The sequence below is a fragment of the Bos taurus genome, chromosome 9 (genome assembly GCF_002263795.3).
Source record: "Bos taurus isolate L1 Dominette 01449 registration number 42190680 breed Hereford chromosome 9, ARS-UCD2.0, whole genome shotgun sequence".
Lineage (NCBI taxonomy): Eukaryota > Metazoa > Chordata > Mammalia > Artiodactyla > Bovidae > Bos > Bos taurus.
Genome location: NC_037336.1, coordinates 22,071,890 through 22,092,383, shown reverse-complemented (window position 1 = coordinate 22,092,383; position 20,494 = coordinate 22,071,890). Strand labels below are relative to the sequence as shown.

General features: G+C 38.5%; 1 protein-coding gene across 3 annotated transcripts in view; it reads left to right on the top strand.

The window, feature by feature from the left end:
* The window catches only part of IBTK (inhibitor of Bruton tyrosine kinase), a 94,917-nt gene that overhangs the window by 1,064 nt on the left and 73,359 nt on the right, over positions 1 to 20,494 (top strand). For 2 of the 3 annotated variants that reach the window (XM_005210696.5, XM_005210695.5), the window contains exons 2-3: positions 11,794 to 12,484; positions 17,389 to 17,485. In XM_005210696.5, coding sequence (XP_005210753.2) covers positions 11,978 to 12,484; positions 17,389 to 17,485 — 604 coding nt within the window. In that variant the 5' untranslated portion in view covers positions 11,794 to 11,977. Of the gene's footprint in view, positions 1 to 11,793; positions 12,485 to 17,388; positions 17,486 to 20,494 lie in introns of those variants that run through there. The other variant, NM_001206040.3, reaches the window with a different exon arrangement.

Here is a 20,494-nt window from a genome sequence, read left to right as displayed (position 1 = left end):
GCTACTGGACCACCGGGGAAGTTCCTGCCCTTTCTAATTTGAATTCCTTGATTTTTATGGATTTTAGAAACTGATATAGGGCAGAAAGAGCTGCTTTCTAAAAATAATTATATTATAGATACTTGGAGAAAGTACAGATATTTAGTCAAAGCAGCTTATTTCAAGGAATTTTAAAAAATGGCTCTTCTATTATTTAAATTTTTTTTTTTTAAAACTTGTGTCCACGGCTTTCAGTATGCTAAATTATACATTATGCTTCAAGATCATAAAGTTCAATAGACCATATTACATAAGGAGCTCAGTGTTACTTGGTTAATTATTATAAATGATTTTGAAGTTAGCTTATTATTATTATTTTTAATCTTTTGGTTGTGTCCTGTGTCATGTGGGATCTTAGTTCCCCAACTAGGACCAGGGATCAAACCTGTACCCCCTGCAGTGGAGCACAGAATCTTAACCACTGGAGGGACCCCTAAGGAAATCCCTTTATTATCATTAATAGGGTGGTAATTCTTTGCCACCTCCAGAGATGTGCTTGCCCCCTAAAATTTGGGGAATTGTTCAATTGTGAAACTGGGTTTTGTGCTAATAAAATGTTGAATTTTTTTCTCTTGTACCCAGAGAATAATTTAGGAAACATTAGAATGAAATACAGTATTGATAAAGGTAAATTATTTCCTAAAGTAGTATGTCTCAACGTTTTAAAATTAGGTGAAATATTTTCAGGGCTTGCAGAAGGAATTTAAAATTTTAAACATTCTTTGATTATAAGTCACTATAATTTGTAACTTTGTAACAGTTAACATAGATACAAGTCTTTAGGGAAGATATTTTGATTTTAGAGAGCTCTTCAAAAAAAAAATAAACCTACTGGTTGAATACATATTATAATATTGTGAGAAATATAAGTTAGTATCGCATTCCCTTCCCTCCCTTCAGGAACTTAAAATTTTTGTAGGCAAGGTCTCCACTCATAAGGCAAGTTGTTTTCATTTTACAGATGAAGAAATTTGGATTAGGGAGATTAAGCTACTTGAACAGGGTTTTAGATGGTAGGAATCCAATTCTTTTTTTTTTTTTTTAAGTGAAACATTAGGCAGAAAAGAGTTGTGCTCTCATGGTAGTTTGAATTACTTTTTAGGAGCCTTTTCTTCCAGGTTTCATTTGGCCAGTCATTTTGATTTGCCTGGTTCTGAGTCTGTATTCAGTATAGCTTAGGAACTTCCCATGTGTGCCCGCTCATCTCTTAGCCAAGATGGATTCTAGTGCAGAGGCTTATGGGTAGTTGACATCACTTACTGTGAGGTGATGCCTCCTCCCTTTTTGACCTCTAAGGAGCCTTTCATGTGTAGTCTGCAAGGTCTCCTTGACTTTGAATGAGGAGTAAGTGGTCTTTTATCTCTTATCTGGGCAAGGCCCAGACTCTTCCATCGTCCTGCTTTTATGGAGTTTCTGGTATTTATGGAGTTTCTGTCCACAGGGGAGAAACTGTTCAGTTCAGCTCAGTTCAGTCAGTCAGTTGTGTCCGACTCTTTGTGACCCCATGAACCGCAGCACGCCAGGCCTCCCTCAGTTCAGTTCAGTTCAGTCGTTCAGTCGTGTCCGACTCTTTGCGACCCCATGAATCGCAGCACGCCAGGCCTCCCTGTCCATCACCAACTCCCGGAGTTCACCCAGACTCACGTCCATCAAGTCAGTGATGCCATCCAGCCATCTCATCCTCTGTCATCCCCTTCTCCTCCTGCCCCCAATCCCTCCCAGCATCAGAGTCTTTTCCAATGAGTCAACTCTTCGCATGAGGTGGCCAAAGTACTGGAGTTTCAGCTTTAGCATCATTCCTTCCAAAGAAATCCCAGGGCTGATCTCCTTCAGAATAGACTGTTTGGATCTCCTTGCAGTCCAAGGGACTCTCAAGAGTCTTCTCCAACACCACAGTTCAAAAGCATCAGTTCTTCGGCGCTCAGCCTTCTTCACAGTCCAATTCTCACATCCATACATGACCACAGGAAAAACCATAGCCTTGACTAGACGAACCTTTGTTGGCAAAGTAATGTCTCTGCTTTTGAATATGCTATTTAGGTTGGTCATAACTTTCCTTCCAAGGAGTAAGCGTCTTTTAATTTCATAGCTGCAGTCACCATCTGCAGTGATTTTGGAGCCCCCAAAAATAAAGTCTGACACTGTTTCCATGGTTTCCCCATCTATTTCCCATGAAGTGATGGGTCCAGATGCCATGATCTTCGTTTTCTGAATGTTGAGCTTTAAGCCAACTTTTTCACTCTCCTCTTTCACTTTCATCAAGAGGCTTTTTAGTTCCTCTTCACTTTCTGCCATAAGGGTGGTGTCATCTGCATATCTGAGGTTATTGATATTTCTCCTGGCCTCCCTGTCCATCACCAACTCCCGGAGTCCACCCAAACCCATGTCCATTGAGTCGGTGATGCCATCCAACCATCTTATCCTTTGACGTCCCCTTCTCCTCCTGCCGTCAATCTTTCTCAGCATCAGGGTCTTTTCAAATGAGTCAGCTCTTCGTATCACGTGGCCAAAGTATTGGAGTTTCAGCTTCAACATGAGTCCTTCCAGTGAACACCCAGGACTGATCTCCTTTACGAGGGACTGGTTGGATCTCCTTGCAGTCCAAGGGACTCTCAAGAGTCTTCTCCAACACCACAGTTCAAAAGCATCAATTCTTCAGCGCTCAGCTTTCTTTACAGTCCAACTCTCACATCCATACATGACCACTGGAAAAACCATAGCCTTGACTAGACGGACCTTTGTTGACAAAGTAATGTCTGCCTCAAATCCCCCCTGAGGGATATGAACCCCAAGAAATCTTTATTGGGAGGATGAAGGGCAAAGGTCTGTCTTCTCTAGCTTCTAGTTGGGGTCACAAAGCTCTTGTTCTGTCTCGGGGTGACTTCTGCTGTTATTTTGGCAGGATCTATTCCAAGGAGTGGCTGGTATCTCTCCATCACTATCATCTTAATGCAAAACTTAAAATTTGGAAGAGACAGACTTAATAATCTAGATTGGAAAAATCAGGGGCCAAATATCAATAAAAGAATTTTTTGTAACCAGGGGCCCAAGCAGGAGTAAGAACCAGGTTACATTTGGTAGCAGTTTTGATCCTGGTCTAGATAGAGTCAGAGCTTGGGTTACCCTGTCCAGGGAAATGGAGCTATTTGGTGTGGTCATACACATGTTCTTAGTCCTGTTAGCCTAGTATGATTGATGTAGGTGTCACAGACCCAGTTAGAAGTAGTTGGACAAGTGACAGTGTGAATGTTAATAGACAAAATTGGTCACATTTCTTTTCAGGAGAGTAAGTCAGAAACCCAGTCTGGCCCTGGTGCTTTGGGGAGACTTGTAGCCAAGTGGCCATTTGTCTTGTTTTATCTAGGTAGGTTTTAACTCTTGGTTTGGTTTTAACATATGGGTAATGAGTGCTATTGGTCCCTGCACATGTGTTTTCTCATCTTGTTAACATATGATTTAAAGCAAATTCATTGTCTAAAAATATAATAATTATAAGAGGAGGCCTTTAAAAAGTCAGGTTGTGGTCACCAGCTGCTAGCAGACATTCTTTTGAGACTGGTTGGTGGCATCCCAAGTTTGACACAGTTCAGAAAACTTAAGTTCTTAGTAATACAAGGACTTGTCTGAAATCTCATCCATAGTAGGAGCCCAATTCTTATGACTACAAGTAAGGGTAATTCTTTTCTGCCACACTATTCTAGTTCCTATTGAAGATTTCCTGACTGCATTTTGAAAGAGCAATTTGGGTAGAGAGAATAGGTAGAATCCACAGTTTTCTATCTGTGTGATTTTACATCAATTTACATCAAGCTTTTACATCAATTTCCTCTTTCTAAAGTAAAGGTAATATACAGGGCAATCAGTTCATTTATGTAAAGCACTATGCTTGTCCATATGAAAGTTCAAAGGGTGGTAGACGTAACGTTTGTAAACTGTGGACAAGTTGGCAGCCTTCTAAAGGTTTGAGTAAAAACGTTCCAAGCAGAAGGGACTTCAATATAGTTACTCCATTTTCTGATCTATATATATCACTATGTTTCTTTTTCCTTCATAACATTGTTTGGTACTTACATGTGCATGAATTGTCTCATTGATTTTTCAGAACAACTCAGGAGATAAATAGTTATTCCCTTTTTACAGGAAAGAGTTGAATCTTAGGTGATGGGTGATGTGCCCAGGGTAATTTATAACTTAATTAGTGGTGTATCTGAGTTACTAGCCCAGTGTTGTCTGAACTTTATGTGCTACATAATTGCCAGGTCTAACTGGCCTCCTCTTTCTGAGGTCACAAAGCTATTAATGCATGAAATATATTGTTTCATTTTGGTCTTAAGTATTTCAGAGACTAGCATGATCAGATTTGTGTTTTAGGAATATAACTGAACTCTTAACCAAGTGTATACATAGGATTATGAGCCATTGTTGAGGGCTCAACCTCTACTGACTGGCACCTTTATAGTGAAGCAGTCTTCAAGGTTAACCATTGCCTGTAGCTAGCTATACTCCTCCACTCAATTTCTCATCAACACTTCATCACATATAAAACAAATCTTCACCTTTAATTTGTTTGTTCCTTTTGTTTTAAATTTGTTTTCTCTGATTTCTAAAGTATTTACCCTTACTTTTCTTCCTGGCTGCCCAAGCCAGAAACCTAGAAGTTATCACCACATCTAATCAATTCAGGGTCCTAAATATGTTTTTGATTGCCCACTTTCGTTATCCCTAAAGAAAGGCACATAAGACTGTCTATAATCTAGTGTATCCAGTATATATATATTAGGCATTATGCATTTCTGTTTTCTGAATTTCTTGGAATTTTCAGAATGGACCAAGGTAATTTTAGTGCTTTTATATTTACTCTTACCTCTGCCTCAAATGCCCATTAACCCCAGGCTGACATGTGCTCATCTTAAGTCTTCGTTTATACATATCCTTTGGGAAATCTCTCTATCCCTCCTATTGACTCTACATTCCTGTGAGTCACTTGTTATATCTTTACCATAGATTTTTAATCATGAGTTTTTTTAGTACTTGCTTAAATTCATTCCCTTCTACTAAGCAGTTCATTCCCCGTACTAAACTGTGACCCACTGATGGTAGACTATGTACTAGATAATAAATCTTGTTCGGTCAATACAGTTGTTAAATGAGCTGTATTTTCACTCAAGTATTATCGATGAATATCGAGAATAGACTTTTTCGAATTATCTAGAGTAACAGTGAAAACTGTCAGTCGCTTAGTTGTGTCTGACTCTGCAATCCCACAACTGTAGCCCTCTCTAGGCTCCTCTGTCCATGGGATTTCTTAGGCAAGAATACTGGAGTGTGTAGCCATTCCCTTCTCCAGGGGATCTTCCCAACCTAGGGATTGAACCCGGGTCTCCTGCATTGTGGGCAGATTCTTGACCGTCTGATTCACCAGGGAAGCCCTTAAGCTCTTTGTATTTTTATTTTTGCAGTACCTTGTGACCTGTAGATGCACTGAGGAGGCAGCATAGTGTTGTAGAAATAGCTTGGACTTTACTGTGAAATAGATCTATGTTTGAATCCTGAATCCTAACTCTTTGCTGATAGTGTGATTTGGGTGGCCTACTTAACCTCTCTGATGTAAAATATCACATGCCTTCAATAAGTATTGTTCAAAGCATAGATAAGATTAACATTAGGCATTGGGCCAGGAATTTAGGGGAAACATGAGGACAGGAGGCAGGTTTGAGGATTATGAGCACATAGGTTAAAGTAACATGAAGACATTGAAACTATCCAAGGTGAGTGAGTATGAATTAGGAAAGGATAACTCAGTGGAACACTGAGAGAAGCCCAACACTTGAATGTCAGGGGAAGGGAAAATGCCTTTGGAGAAGTGGTAGGAGAGCGAGCCCATGCTGAAATGCTTCAGTGGTTCCCTGTCCTTTCAGTACTCCTTGGAGATGTGAATGTGGTGGTAATGATTCAACAGCAGGGACGTCAAGTAACATTATCCCCAAGTGATATTTGGCAATTTGGATGTCATTGGTAACCTTGGTATGTATGGTTTCCTTGGAGGAGAGTGCTCGGAAACCAGTGACAGAGATATTGCAAGAACAAATGTGAGCTCTGGGATAAAAGTTATCTTTTTGTTACTGAAGAAATGGTAGTAATAAAAACTACTATTTGTGGAATATACATTTGGTGGCAGATACCATGCTGAGCAGCTTCATTTATCATTATAGTAACTCTGTGAGGTAGGTGGCATTGTCTCTGCTTTCAGGTGAAGAAATGAAGGCTTGGAGAGATTATTGTACTTTGTAGTTACATAATTGGTAACAGCTGGCATTGCTATATTTGAATTCAAATATGTAGGATTCAGAGAAGTGCCAGCTCTTAGTCACTTCCATATTTATGTTCATAGTACTCTGTATGTGCCTCTCTTGTTACATATTGTATAGCATCACTTTTATTTAGATTTAATATTCTTTTTTCCCTTTAAGTTTTTGAGTTATGTATCATAACAAATTAGGGAATTCTTTGCTCTTGTACCTTAATTATTGCATGTAGGTTTGAGTGACTGATGTAAGTGGTTCTTTTCAGGTATTAGGAAGACACTGAAAACACAAAATTTTAGAGCCTCAAAGGAATTAAGTACTTGTGACTGCTTTGCCACCTATCATGTTTTCCAGTTTAACATTTTAAACTACTTGAGGCTTTGGTACTTTGTCTTCATGTCTGCTAACTACCGAACACTTTGTTAGCTTGTTTACATGTAGTCTAGTGGAAACAGAACTGGAGCTAGAAAGAACTAGGAGTTCTCTAGTTCTGTGCTATCATTTCCAAATGGGGAAATCGTAATAGTTAGGAACCAGTTAGGTTTAGAAATTTATGACTTAGTGTGATTTGAAATGGGAGTGGAAAATATGGATTTGGAATGTTTTATGTCTGCTGCACAGAAGTTTTTCCTGTACATACTTGTAAACTCACTTACGTCCCTCTAAATAGTCATGTAACTGTTTTTGCTCTGTCATTCCTATAAATACAGAAGTTCCTTGATATCAGTCGGGTATTGGTTCTAGGACTCCAATGGTATAACAGAATCCGCAGATGCTTAGGTCCTGTATGTAAAATGCCTTAATATTTGCATACAAGTATACTTTGAATCATCTTTAGATATCTAAATACAATGCCAATGCTATGTAAATATGGTTAAACCTTGAACAGCATGGGTTTGAAGTGCATAGGTCGACTTATACTTGGGTTTTTGTTAATAAATGTGTACTGCAGTACTACCAAGATCTGCCTCTGAAACTGCAGATGTGAAGCTGTGACTAGGAGGGGCCTAGCATAGCGAAAGCTGGCTATGAGAGGGCCATTGTGTTGTTCAGGGTCAACTGTAGTTGAAAATGCCATGTAAATATAGTTGGTCAGCATGAGGCAAAATTAAGCTTTTGTTTTTGGAACTTCGTGGAATTTTTAAATACTTTCAATCCAAGCTTTGTTCGATTAACAGATGTGAAACTTGCAGATATGAAGGGCTGACTACATGTTTAAAATAAATTAAAATGAAATAAGTATTTTGGGAACTTAATTTGATACCTTGGAAAAGGTAATTTATGTAGAATTTCTCCTATAAAAGCTTTAAAATCTAGGCATTATAGATGGATTGACTACTCATTTAAAATCCAGAAGACAAAAATACTGAAAGGAGAAGATAATTAGGAGATGATAAATAAAAGGTGATGGAGAAATCCTTAGTGTGAAGTAGTGCACTCTAGATATAAAATTTCTAGTATATTATATTGGTGTTTAGTTTTCTAACACTGAAGAAACTGAAGATAAGTAGTTTATCAAGTGGCTGCTGCTGCTAAGTCGCTTCAGTCGTGTCCGACTCTGTGTGACCCCATAGACGGCAGCCCACCAGGCTCCCCTGTCCTTGGGATTCTCCAGGCAAGAACACTGGAGTGGGTTGCCATTTCCTTCTCCATCAAGTGGTTGACAAATAATATTTTATTTTTCCAGATCTGAAAGGGCAAAGCAAGAAACATTAGCATATTGGAAAAAGACTAGAGGCTCATGTATGATGGTTGAGTTTTCTTGACTTGCCTGTGGCCTCTCTAATCAACATATTAGCATTTATGTGTGTTTTTAAGATGTATGTTTATTTTAAAATGTGTACATGAACTTGGTAAAGCATTCAAAAGAGGTTTGTAGTAAAAAGTAAGTCTGCCTTGCATTTCTGTCTCCAGCCATGTGCTCTTCCCTGGAGCAACCACTATTAACCATTTTCTTGTATGTTCTTCTAAACATCTTTCATGCATATTTAAGCATAAACATGTGCTTACATATACATTTTCTCATAAGTAGTATTACACATGCATCTAGTTTTAAGAGACATTTTACAATTTATCTTGCAGGCTATTTCATATTAGAAAATATGTAGCTGCCTTTTTTTTTTTGATACATGAACAATCTTTTGCATGGACATACCTGAACTATCTTAACTATGAAGATTTTTTTCATGCATTGATGCAGTGACCGTTCTTGTACTTATGCCGTTTCACACATAGATATATTTTTACAGGATAAACTCTTAGGAGTAAAATTGCTTGAGTCAGAAGGAATGTGCATTTTACATTTTGGCAAATATTACTGAATTGCTGTCTCTAATAACTGTACTGGTGTACACTCACCAACAATGGAGTAGAGTTTCTATTTCTCCACACCCTTGTCTATACATAGTGATATCAACCTTTTTGATCTTTGTCTTTTTGATAAAATTAATGTCTCATTGTAGCTTTAATTTACATTTCTTTTCTTTTGAATGAGATGAGTTCTTTTTAAAAATTCATTTAAATCCACCCCACACCCCCTTTTTGTGTGAGAAAGTTGGTCATATTCTTTGACTTTTATTCTGTTGGTCTCTTACTATTTTGTATAGATGATATATTAAAGGGAAAAGTTTCCCCTTTTTTGTCTTTAAAGTTTTTTATGTATGTTTTAAACTGATGGAATTTATTGGAGTTTTATAACTTTTGTATTTTAAATCACATTTAGAGAGACTTTTTGTGCTTTGAGATTATAAAAAAGAGTCTCTTTGTTTTTCATCTAGTATTTTAATGTGTTATATCTTATGTTTGACCCATCTGGAATGTATATTGGTGTAAGGTATGAAATAAGTATTTATAGATTTTTTTTCCTCCCAGATAGCTATCCAGTTGTTTGGTTACTTGTTGTTTGGCATATTTTTAAAAATACTTATTTATTTAGAACCAGCACTGGGTTCTAGTTAGGGCACGGAGGATCTTTTTGTTGTGGCATGCAGGGTCTTTAGTTACAAGATCAAGTTTCTTGACCAGGGGTTGAACCTTGGCCCCCTGAATTGGGAGCATGGAGTCTTGGCCACTAGACCACCAGGAAAGTTCCAATACCTGCTGTTTAATTAACATCTCCCTCTGTGGTGAAGAACCTTCCAGGCAGAGAAAACAATGTTAGCACGGTACCTGGCATTTAGTAAATACTGACTGAGAAGAGTGTTGGTTATTGTGGTGGTGGAGGTGCTAGTGATAATGACTATTTAAATTCTTTTTTTAATTGGCTGCTCTGGGTCTTCATTGGTGCACGTGGGCTTTCTCTAGTTGCAGCAAGCAGGGAGTGCCCTTTAGGGCACGTGGGCTTCAGTAGTTGTGGCTCGTGGACTCAACTGTCTGCTGGAGGGCTTCAGAGTGCAGGCCCAGGAGTTGTGGCACACTGGCTTTGTTGCTTTGAGGCTTGTGGGAGTTAAACCCTTGTCCTCTGCGTTGGCAAGCAGGTTCTTAACCACTGGACCACCAGGGAAGCCTGATCATTCAGTTTTAAGGGGTAAAGTTTTCAAATGGGTTTCCTATAAAGACAGTAGATTTAAGTGTGTTTATAGCTTGTGGAGGTATAACTGGTTAGAGTGTAGAAATACAGGAGAAAAGTAATGAGGGTTCTGGAAGAAAAGAGGCAGATTCCAGAGTAAGACACAGAAGTTAACCTTAAACATGAGACTGGAAAAACGCTGAGAGGATGACTGATACAGATACAGAATACTGTAGATGTGAAGGTGATGTCGATGCAAATAACCAGTGACCCATAGTAGGAATAAATGAGGGTTTTATTCCAACTCAGCTGCAGACTGTAGCCCAGGAAACAACATCTCAGTAACGTGGGAGGAGCCAGTATAAACATGAATTTTTTTTTGCTGGGAAATGCATACAGTCAAGCGTACATGTTGGTAAAAGAGTACTGCTAATCACAAATGACAGATACCTCAAGTAAATGATAGTAGTATTTCTCTGTGTGTGGGGAGGTGCGAGAATCTGGTCGTCTGACCTATCGTGGAGTCTGTAGATCCCCGGTGTAGATGCTTCATCCTGTTTTTCCCATCCTAAATTTTCCTCAGGATGTACTGTCAGTGGGTTACTGAAGTGGGTTGCGACTCAAGCTTTGTGTTACTGGATGGTGAGCCACACTCTTCTTTAATGGTAAAAGCAGATGTACAGTGTGTTTGACAGGCCATAAGACAGGCTGTTTTTAGTTAGCATAAATTTAAAGCCAAGTCATGTATAAGCAAGAATGACCTCTCCATATCTCAGTATGGGAAAATTTCTTCTATTAGTGAAAAGTTTTTGTTTTTTAAACCTGGTTAATTTTTTTTTTTTTTGGCAACCACAACAGAGCAGATAATGCAAAATGGTGGCCCCCTAAAAAACAATAATAAGGTGACCTCAAAATTCATTTCTTTGAAAGTTACATATGAAGTAGGGACAGGTGACTGCAGTTTCAGGGCTTGAAATCTCCTAAAATGCAGGAATAGCACAAAGTAATACCTCTCTCTTCCTTTCTGTCCTTTCTTCCCTTCCCTCATCTCTCTCACTCACACACACTCTCTCTCCTGTCAGATGACAAAATTAAAAAAATTGGTAACAACTTCGCTGTTTTTTATTCAAGGGAAAATGACCCATGGATTGCTGGGAGTTCAATTCTCACTAGCAGTGAGGCAGGCTTCCAGGGGATTTTGGTCAAGAGAGAGAGAATTTTGCAGAATGTTGGAAGAGGCAACTCTGAAGGAGGGTGTGCTTGACTAGGAGGTGGGGGTTTCCTACTGAGGCGTGCAGGTCCTATTTTGTACAGGGAGGTGAGTGCACCAAAGCAGAGTTGGAGGATTGATTGGTGTTAGGTTTCCTGGATGGGTGTATCTGTAACTGTGGGCTGACGTAGGCTTGGGTTTGTGATACACACAGGGCCTGATTAAATGAATTAACTTAATCACTCCCCATATACATACCTACCCATAATGCCTGGATCCTGAAGTAAAGTTTGAGTGAAGTCAAAGAACTTAGGCATACCTCGGATGTGAGAGACCCTTCCAGTCATCTGTATGGTGACGTAGAATCCAGGCAAACAAGCTGGAAGGGGGCTGCCAGCTGGATCCACTTCCTTTCCTCCTCAACTTTCTCGGTGGGGGTGGATGGAGCCACCTTTCAGACAGGCTTATAGTCAAGCAGAACTCACCTCCCTCATCAAAACTGGGAGAGGAGGCCGAGCTTTTGTCGGTGAACCTCTTAACTTTGCCACAAATTCCATACGGAGAGTATCACAGGGGAGGAGGAGCAACTAAAGTCAGAGCCTGTCTTTGATTTGCTTGCTTGCTCTTGAAAGTAGGAATCAGAGGCACTTAAATAGGGGGATAGTTGTAAAATACTTGAGAAGAGTGAGAGAGATGCTGTATTTCTTACTTTGTTTCTCCTTCTCTTACAGGTCACCCTTGCAATTATGGATATTTAAAAGGATCAGACAGTGTGGAGGGGGAGTTCCCCTCCTCACTCCCCCTTGGTGCTTGACTTCAGGAATAATTTATAAACTGTGGAAAGTTTTCTTTTTTAAAGAAAGAACTTGTATTTGATATAAACTTTATAGAGCTATTTATAATTTTTTGATTTAAATGCCAAAATACATTGTACAAATCTATATAGTTTTATACTGTTGCCAGGAGGATTTAAATTATAACCCTAAGCAGGCCGTTTATTCTCTATCAGTCTTTCTGAATAGCAGCTTTGTGGCCTGGCTTTTTCATTTTTTAAAATTATCTGACTATTCTGAAGAAGGAAGCTGCATAAAAACAAATAGGATGAATTCCTCCATCCCTGACTGCACATCAAAGTGTCGCTCCCTGACGCATGCTTTGGATGTCCTTTCTGTGGTAACGAAGGGGAGTGAAAACCAGATTAAGGCCTTTCTCTCCAGTCATTGTCACAATGCTGCAACCATCAGGGATGCCTTTGGTCGGAATGCCCTCCACCTTGTTGCCTCCTGTGGGAAAAAAGGAGTGTTAGATTGGCTTATTGAGAAAGGAGTGGATCCCTCGGTGAAAGACAAGGAGTCAGGATGGACAGCTTTGCATAGAAGCATTTTTTATGGGCATATTGATTGTGTTTGGTCTCTACTGAAGGTAAGTGTCATTTGTTTTTTTAAAACTTTTCTGTCTGGCATGTGTTTTTCTTAATCTCCACGAAGAGATTGGCGTTCTTATCAATTGACAAGAACTTGATATCTTTTATTGTAACCATTTTTAGAATTCAAATCTCATATATCCTTTTAATTTGAACTTTTTACAATGTGAAATTCTAAACATATACTAAAGTTTATAATGTAAACTATTGGCTAATTTTGTGTTCCGTATTTAATATGTCTCCACTGACTTTCTCCACCCCATGTTATTTTAAAGTAAATCCCAGACATTTTGTCATTTACACAGTACTATATATCAGTATTTTTAAAAAGTATGGTTTCCTTTTCTATACTTATATTACTAGCTACTTTAAAAGGCACTAGTTATTGAAATCATATAAGGACTCTGATTTGGGTAGTGTGTTCATCTCTTGTTTGGCTAGGGATTAAGTTTTTCCTGTTATTTTTGTTCAGTCACTGAGTCGTGTCCAACTCTTTGTGACCCCGTGGACTGCAGCACACCAGGCTTCCCTGTCCTTCAGTATCTCCCGGAGTTTGCTCAAATTCATGTCCATTGAGTCAATGATGCTGTCTAACCATCTTGTGCCCTGCAGCCTCCTCCTCCTCCTCCTGTCCTCAATCTTTCCCAGCCGCAGGGTCTTTTCCAGTGAGTTGGCTCTTCGCTCGCATCAGGTAGCCAAAATATTGGGGCTTTAGCATCAGGTCTTCCATTGGATATTCAGGGTTGATTTCCTTTAGGATTGACTGGTTTGACCTCCTTGCTGTCCGTAAACAGTATGAAAAGGCACATTTTTTATAGTTGTTTAAAAAATTAATAATCAGAATCAGTTTTGCATGCGTGCTAGGGCGCTTCAGTCATGTCCGACTCTTTGCAACCCTGTGGGCTATAGCATACCAGGCTCCTTTGTCCTTGGGATTCTCCAGGCAAGAATACTGGAGTGGGTTGCCATTTCCTCCTCCAGGGAATTTTCCCAACCCAGGGACTGAACCCATGTCTCTGGCATCTCCTGCATTGGCAGGTGGGTTCTTTACCACTAGCACCACCTGGGAAGCCCAGAAAGTGTTAGTCGTTCAGTAGTGTCCGACTCTGCAATTCCATGGACTGTAGCCCGCCAGGCTCCTCTGTCCTTGGGATTTCCCAGAATCAGTTTATTTTAAATTTCCCATGAAGTAGATTAAATCTAGGCTTGTTGTACTGGTTAGACAAATAATGTTTTAAGATATACCCCGGTATCATTACATTAGTAAATGCAAGTTAAAAACTGTCAGAAATCATGAGTTTTAAATTGCATAGTTTTTTTTTTTTTAAAACTTTACATAACACAGTTTGTTTTTGTACCGGCATTCAGTCATGTTTGTGGAGGACCAGAGAAGAACAAAGCAGAACAAAGTTCCTGTCCTCAAGGAACTTGTGGTCACATTGTAAGACATTAGGGAGCTTATATTCTATTTTTGACTTCAAAACAATTGTTTGCATAGTGGTCTTTAGGTAGTAACATTTACTGATGAAAATTATTTTCCGTATATATTAATAGCAAAATGTCCTTTTTGGAGCTAAACTATCTAGGTCTACCACTTACCAAGTCATCTTGGATGAGTTACTGAATCTTGAACCTCAGTTTCAACTATAAAAAAAAGGATAATGATAGTACCATCCTCACTTTTTTTTCCCCAGTGAGTTTCAGTGAAGAAAAACTTTTCTTAAGTATTAATAGTACTATTAATTCCTATTATATCTAAAACCTTTGTATATCAGTTTAGTTCCCTTATTATAACCTCTTGTATAGGAAGAGTGAGGTTAGTAAGAGTTATAGCATCTGTCAGCTCTGCTTTGGCCTCTCCCTGTAGTTTCTGCTGGAAACTGGGTGACCACCGACCCTTTCAAGCCTGAGAATGGCCTTCGGGTTTCTGCTGTGCTAGGGTTTGCCATTCAGGTGTGAGGATTTGGGTCTTCAGTTTGAAATAGGTTCTGGTATGAATTTTGGACCTTCCCTCCCTTTGGCTTTCATTTACCTTTAGAAATCCTCTGTCATCCTTGCTGCCTTGGCCAGGAGAGGCCAGGACATTGTGCCTTGGGCCACCTTGCTCTTGGCTTGACTGTCTGATTTTCATCAAGCGTCCTTCTGATCAGTGATAGACATCCAACGTGGATACTTCCCACTGATAAAATATCCCATAGAAACGTCTTTCTTCCATGTTGCTGTAATCCATCTGCATTTGTTTGGTCCAGACTTCTTTCCTTTCCCCTTTTAACTCTTCTTTAATTGGAAGGGCTGCAATGATAGAGTTGTTTGTTGTCAATTTCGCTTCTGCTGGCAACTCTAGCATTTAAGGTGTTATGGATGAGCAGGAAGAGACTATACAGAAAAGCACATTTTAAATGAATTACATTTGATAAAAACTTTATAGTATGAAATTTTAAAATTAAGTGCTAAAATTGTACAGTAACTATACACCCATGCTGTCAGTTCCCAGTTGCCAAAGATGAAAAACCTCAGCAGAAACTTCTTATGGAAGAACTAGCTGAATCATAAGCGTGTGTGGACTAAATGATAACCTATTTGTAAAGTATTTGGAACATAAATTTTTCTTTAGTGCCTGATGTGTGTTAGGCAGTGATCTCAGTGCTAGACATATTGTAATGAAAAAAAAAAGAATCCTTTTTTGCTTGTTTTTTTTCATTATGCTTAGATGCTGTTTAGTAAGCTGGTGAATTTATCTCCTCTTTGGGGGATATGTAAAGAGTTGATCTTTAAATAAATGAGATAGACTACACACTGGTCCTTTACCTTTAGAGTTTAAAGTAAGCATATTAAAAAGTATCAGAGACCACCATATCTAGGGAACTCCAAAGGTAAAAAAAAGTTCCTAGTCCTTTATGCGGTTGGTGCTACTTAAGAAGATGCACATAGGGTCCAGTAAAGTTTAGGATGAATTTATAAAACTGGTAAAGTAAAATCTGCAGGGATCTAAGTTTCTGGGATCCTATTTGTCAAATTCGTAACTTGGAACACTGCCCTGGAATCAGCCCTTTTTACTCTTATAAAAGTCAAAATTAGGTCTTTCTATGTGGATTTATTATATCTAACTTAGAAAATAGGCAACATACATTTTTAAATTTATTAAGATCTTATTAAAAGATCATTTCTGAATTTTGTTTTATTTGTTAGCTCACTATCTTGAGTAGTTTTTGTTCATTGACAGTCCTTGTGAAATCAGTTGTCATTACTGTCTGGAACACAATGAAGTTAGAATTGGTATTGCTGTTTACTTGCTAAATCATGTCCATCTCTTTTGCAATGCTATGGACTGGGTTTTCCTGGTGGCTCCGTGGTAAAGAATTGATTCTAGTTTATTAAAATTCATTGTTACAAGATAAGAGGAGAGTCCCTTTCTTAAGTAACCCAAAACAGTGTTCCAACATATTATGGTTAAAGTTTAAAAATTTCATGGTTCCATCTCAACCTATAACTCCAGTGTGTGTGGATAGGCAGGGATTACTCACATCAGTCAAAATAGTTGTTGAGGGCTTCCCTGTGTTAAGTGATTAAGAATCCACCCTCCAGTGCAGAGGTCATGGGTATGATCCCTGCTCTGAGAATATCCCATGTGCCATGGAGCGACTAAGTCATGCACCACTACTGCTGAGCCTGCCAGCCGCAACTGCTGAAGGCCATGCACCTAGAGTCCCTGCTGGGCAACAGGAGAAGCCGCCACAGTGAGAAGCACATGCACCACGACAGAGAGTAGCCCCTGCTCCCTGCGACTAGAGAAAGCCTGAGCACAGCAGCGAAGACCTAGCACAGCCCCAAATAAGTAATAAGTCTTAACAAAAAGAAACGTAGATTAAAAAGTAATTGTTGAATGCCTTATTAAACTGTCAACAAATACTGTTATTTTTGAAAAGGAGTACATTTTGCATTTAAAAAGCTGTAATGTAATACTAATATGAATTGAACATTGCACTTTCTCCTCTCCTCCCATTATATTTTAAAAGACAGTAAGTATGTACTAAGGATAGGGTATACTAACTGCCTTAAATAAATGGGATGGAAAATGTTCTATTTCATGTTTAAATTCTGGAGATATAAAACTATAGATTAAATTCATCCTTAAAACACACAAACGCACACTGTCACATTTATTTGTGGCCACACCACACATCTTATGGGATCTTAGTTCCCCAACCAGGGATTGAACCTGTGCCCTCAGCAGTGACTTAAGACACAGTCTAACTGTAAGTGATGAGACAATGCTCTGAAATTGCACGTAGAAAAGTTTAAGTGGAAAGATATAAATCACACAAATAGAAATAAAAAATATGATTGTCTTCATGTCAATAGTAGATATAACAGAATTTAAGTCAAAAAGATGGAGCATAGGTGATCACATTATATACAGTAAGTTTGAAAAACATAGAAAAAGTAAAAACTGTTGTTTGCCTTCGTGTAGAAGTCTTTACACCCCTTATCTGGATGTGGAATTTGGTTCTTGAAATACCAAAAAAAAAAATGTGTATGTACATACACACACAGTCTCAGAGTTGGGCCCTCTAGGTAACTGACCTGTGTTACCATGGAAAACTTTAATATCTAGTTCATTTAGATTTTTGTTTCATTTTGGTTTTAAATGTTGCTTCTTTACATTTTATGGTTCTTCTTTATTCTACCAAGAATTGGATATTTGATTTGTCTTAGTTTTCTTCTGTGTGAGAAATAAATGTTTATGAGCATAGGAGATAATTGTTATTAGGTGTTTATTTTTAATGTTCTTTATAGTTTGATCATCTAACTTGATAAATATAAATGTTACTGATTATAGATAAATAGTTAAAAATATATGCATGTATGTCTATATCTATATGCACATTTTTTCCTTTTTTAGCATGGTGTTAATCTGTATATTCAAGATAAAGAAGGCTTGTCAGCTTTGGATCTTGTAATGAAGGATAGACCAACTCATGTAGTATTCAAAAATACTGGTAAGAAAATTCCATAAATATATTCCATTAAAGTAAAGTTTCGAAAATTTTAAAGAAATTTTATTGTTATAAAAATACCTGAGAAAATTTTTGTGTGGATATCTGCAAAGACTTTTACTCTAATATATATAGGTTGATAACTTTGATTTTCTTTCAGAACACTTAGGTTTATTTTATACTTTTTAATTTCAATCTACATTTATGTGTATAAGAGTGAAAACACAGCCTTGAAGAAAGTAGGGAAAACCACTAAGTCATTCAGGTATCACCTAAGTCAAACCCCTTATAATTACACAGTGGAAGTGACAAATAGATTCAAGGAATTAGATCTGACAGACAGAGTGCCTGAAAAACTGTGGACGGAGGTTTGTAACATTGTACAAGAGGCGGTGATCAAAACCATCCCCAAGAAAAAGAAATGCAAAAAGGCAAAATGGTTGTCTGAGGAGGCCTTACAAATAGCTGAGAAAAGAAGAGAAGCGAAAGTCAAAGGAAAAAAGGAAAGAGATACCCATCTAAATGCAGAGTTACAAAGGATAGCAAGGAGAGATAGGAAAGCCTTCCTCAGCGATCAATGCAAAGAAATAGAGGAAAACAATAGAATGGGAAAGACTAGAAATCTCTTCAAGAAAATTAGAGATACCAAGGGAACATTTCATGCAAAGATGGGCACAATAAAGGACAGAAATGGTATGGACTTAACAGAAGCAGAAGATATTAAGAAGAGGTGGCAAGAATACACAGATGAACTATACAAAAAGATCTTCATGATCCAGATAACCACGATGGTATGATCACTCACCTAGAGCTAGACATCTTGGAATGCAGAGTCAAGTGGGCCTTAGGAAGCATCACTACAAACAAAGCCTAGTGGAGGTGATGGAATTCCAGCTGAGCTACTTCAAATTTTAAAAGATGATGCTGTTAAACTGCTGCCCTGAAGCAAATTTGGAAAACTCAGCAGTGGCCACAGGACTGGAAAAGGTCAGTTTTCATTGCAGTCCCAAAGAAAGGCAATGCCAAAGAATGTGCAAACTACTGCACAATTGCACTCATCTAACATGCTAGCAAAGTAATGCTCAAAATTCTCCAAGTTAGACTTCAACAGTATGTGAACTTCCAGATGTTCAAGCTAAATTTAGAAAACGCAGAGGAACCAGAGATCAAATTGCCAACATCCATTGAATCATAGAAAAGACAGTTCCAGAAGAACATCTACTTCTGCTTCATTGACTACACTAAAGCTTTTGACTATGTGAATGACAACAAACTGGAAAATTCTGAAAGAGATCGAAATACCAGACCATGTTGCCTGCCTCCTGAGAAACCTGTATGCAGGTCAAGAAGCAACAGTAAAAGCTGGACATGGAACAATGAACTGGTTCCAAATTGGGAAAGGAGCACATCAAGGCTGTATAGTGTCACCTTGCTTATTTAACTTCTGTGCAGAGTACATCATGTGAAATACCAGGCTGGATGAAGCACAAGTTGGAATCAAGATTGCAGAGAGAAATAACAATAACCTCAGATACGCAGATGACACCACCCTTAGGGCAGAAAGTGAAGAAGAACTAAAGAGCCTCTTGATGAAAGTGAAAGAGGAGAGTGAAAACGTTGGCTTAAAACTCAACATTCACAAAGCTAAGATCATTACATCTGGTCCCATCACTTCATGGCAAAAAAATGGGGAAACGATGGAAACAGTGACAGACTTTATTTTCTCAGGCTCCAAAATCACTGCAGATGGTGACTGCAGCCATGAAATGAAAAGACGCTTGCTCCTTGGAAGAAAAGCTATAACCAACCTAGACAGTGTATTAAAAAGCAGAGACATTACTTTGTCAGCAAAGGTCTGTACAGTCAGTGCTGTAGTTTTTCCAGTAGTCATGTATAGATGTGAGAGTTGGACTATAAAGAAAGCTGAGTGCCGAAGAATTGATGCTTTTGAACTGTGGTGTTGGAGAAGACCCTTGAGAGTCCCTTGGACTGCAAGGAGATCCAACCAGTCCATCCTAAAGGAAATCAGTCCTGAATATTCATTGGAAGGACTGATGCTGAAACTGAAGTTCCAGAACTTTTGGCTTCCTGATGCAAGGAGCTGACTGACTCATTAGAAAAGACTTTGCTACTGGGAAAGATTGAAGGCGTGAGGAGAAGGGGACGACAGAGAATGAGATGGTTGGATGGCGTCACCGACTTGATGGACATGAGTTTGAGCAAGCTTCAGGAGCTAGAGAAGGACAGGGAAGCCTGGTGTGCTGCAGTCCATGGGGTCACAAAGAAGTCAGTCATGATTGTGATTGAACAACAAATAAAGGCAGCTAGAATTGTAGCTACTGTAAAGTGATTGATGTCCATTGAGAAAGGACAGCATTTAAGGTCGAAGGGAAAGGAAGTGATTCTTCTATCCACATGCTCATTCTTGTAATGGCACTTATCTTTTCAATTTTTGTGCCCTGTGAGCTTTGTGAATGTAAATTGATTGAAAAGAAGAAGAGATGTAAATGGGGGCACTAGTTAATTTGCATTTTAACTAATGAGCAATCTAGGTAAGGACATGTTCTTCATTTTATTTCTGTCTTGGACACTATATTGCAAGTTACAGTTATTATTCTATTCAAGAACTTGATAAGCATTCCAAAATAAAAATGAAGATTTATATCATAATTAGCTGTGATTTTTATCCCATTTTCATTTTTGTTGCCCTAATCCCTAGTGTGATTTTGCATCTATCAAGAGCAAAGTACTGGAAAATAATCCTTACGTAATAATAGAAACTAATACCATGTGCTTCATTTAGAACCTGTATATATGAAACGTTTTAATGATATTCCACATTTAAATAGTTATCTGTAATATTTTCCTGAGAGCTAAGTGAATATGGCAGGTGATATTTTACTCATTTGGCAGTTAAACCTTAGCTACTAAAGAAATAAGGGTTCAACATGTTAAATTGCCTTCGTTGAGACAGGCCTGTGCTGATTTGGATCTTCTGATTTCTGTTTCTAG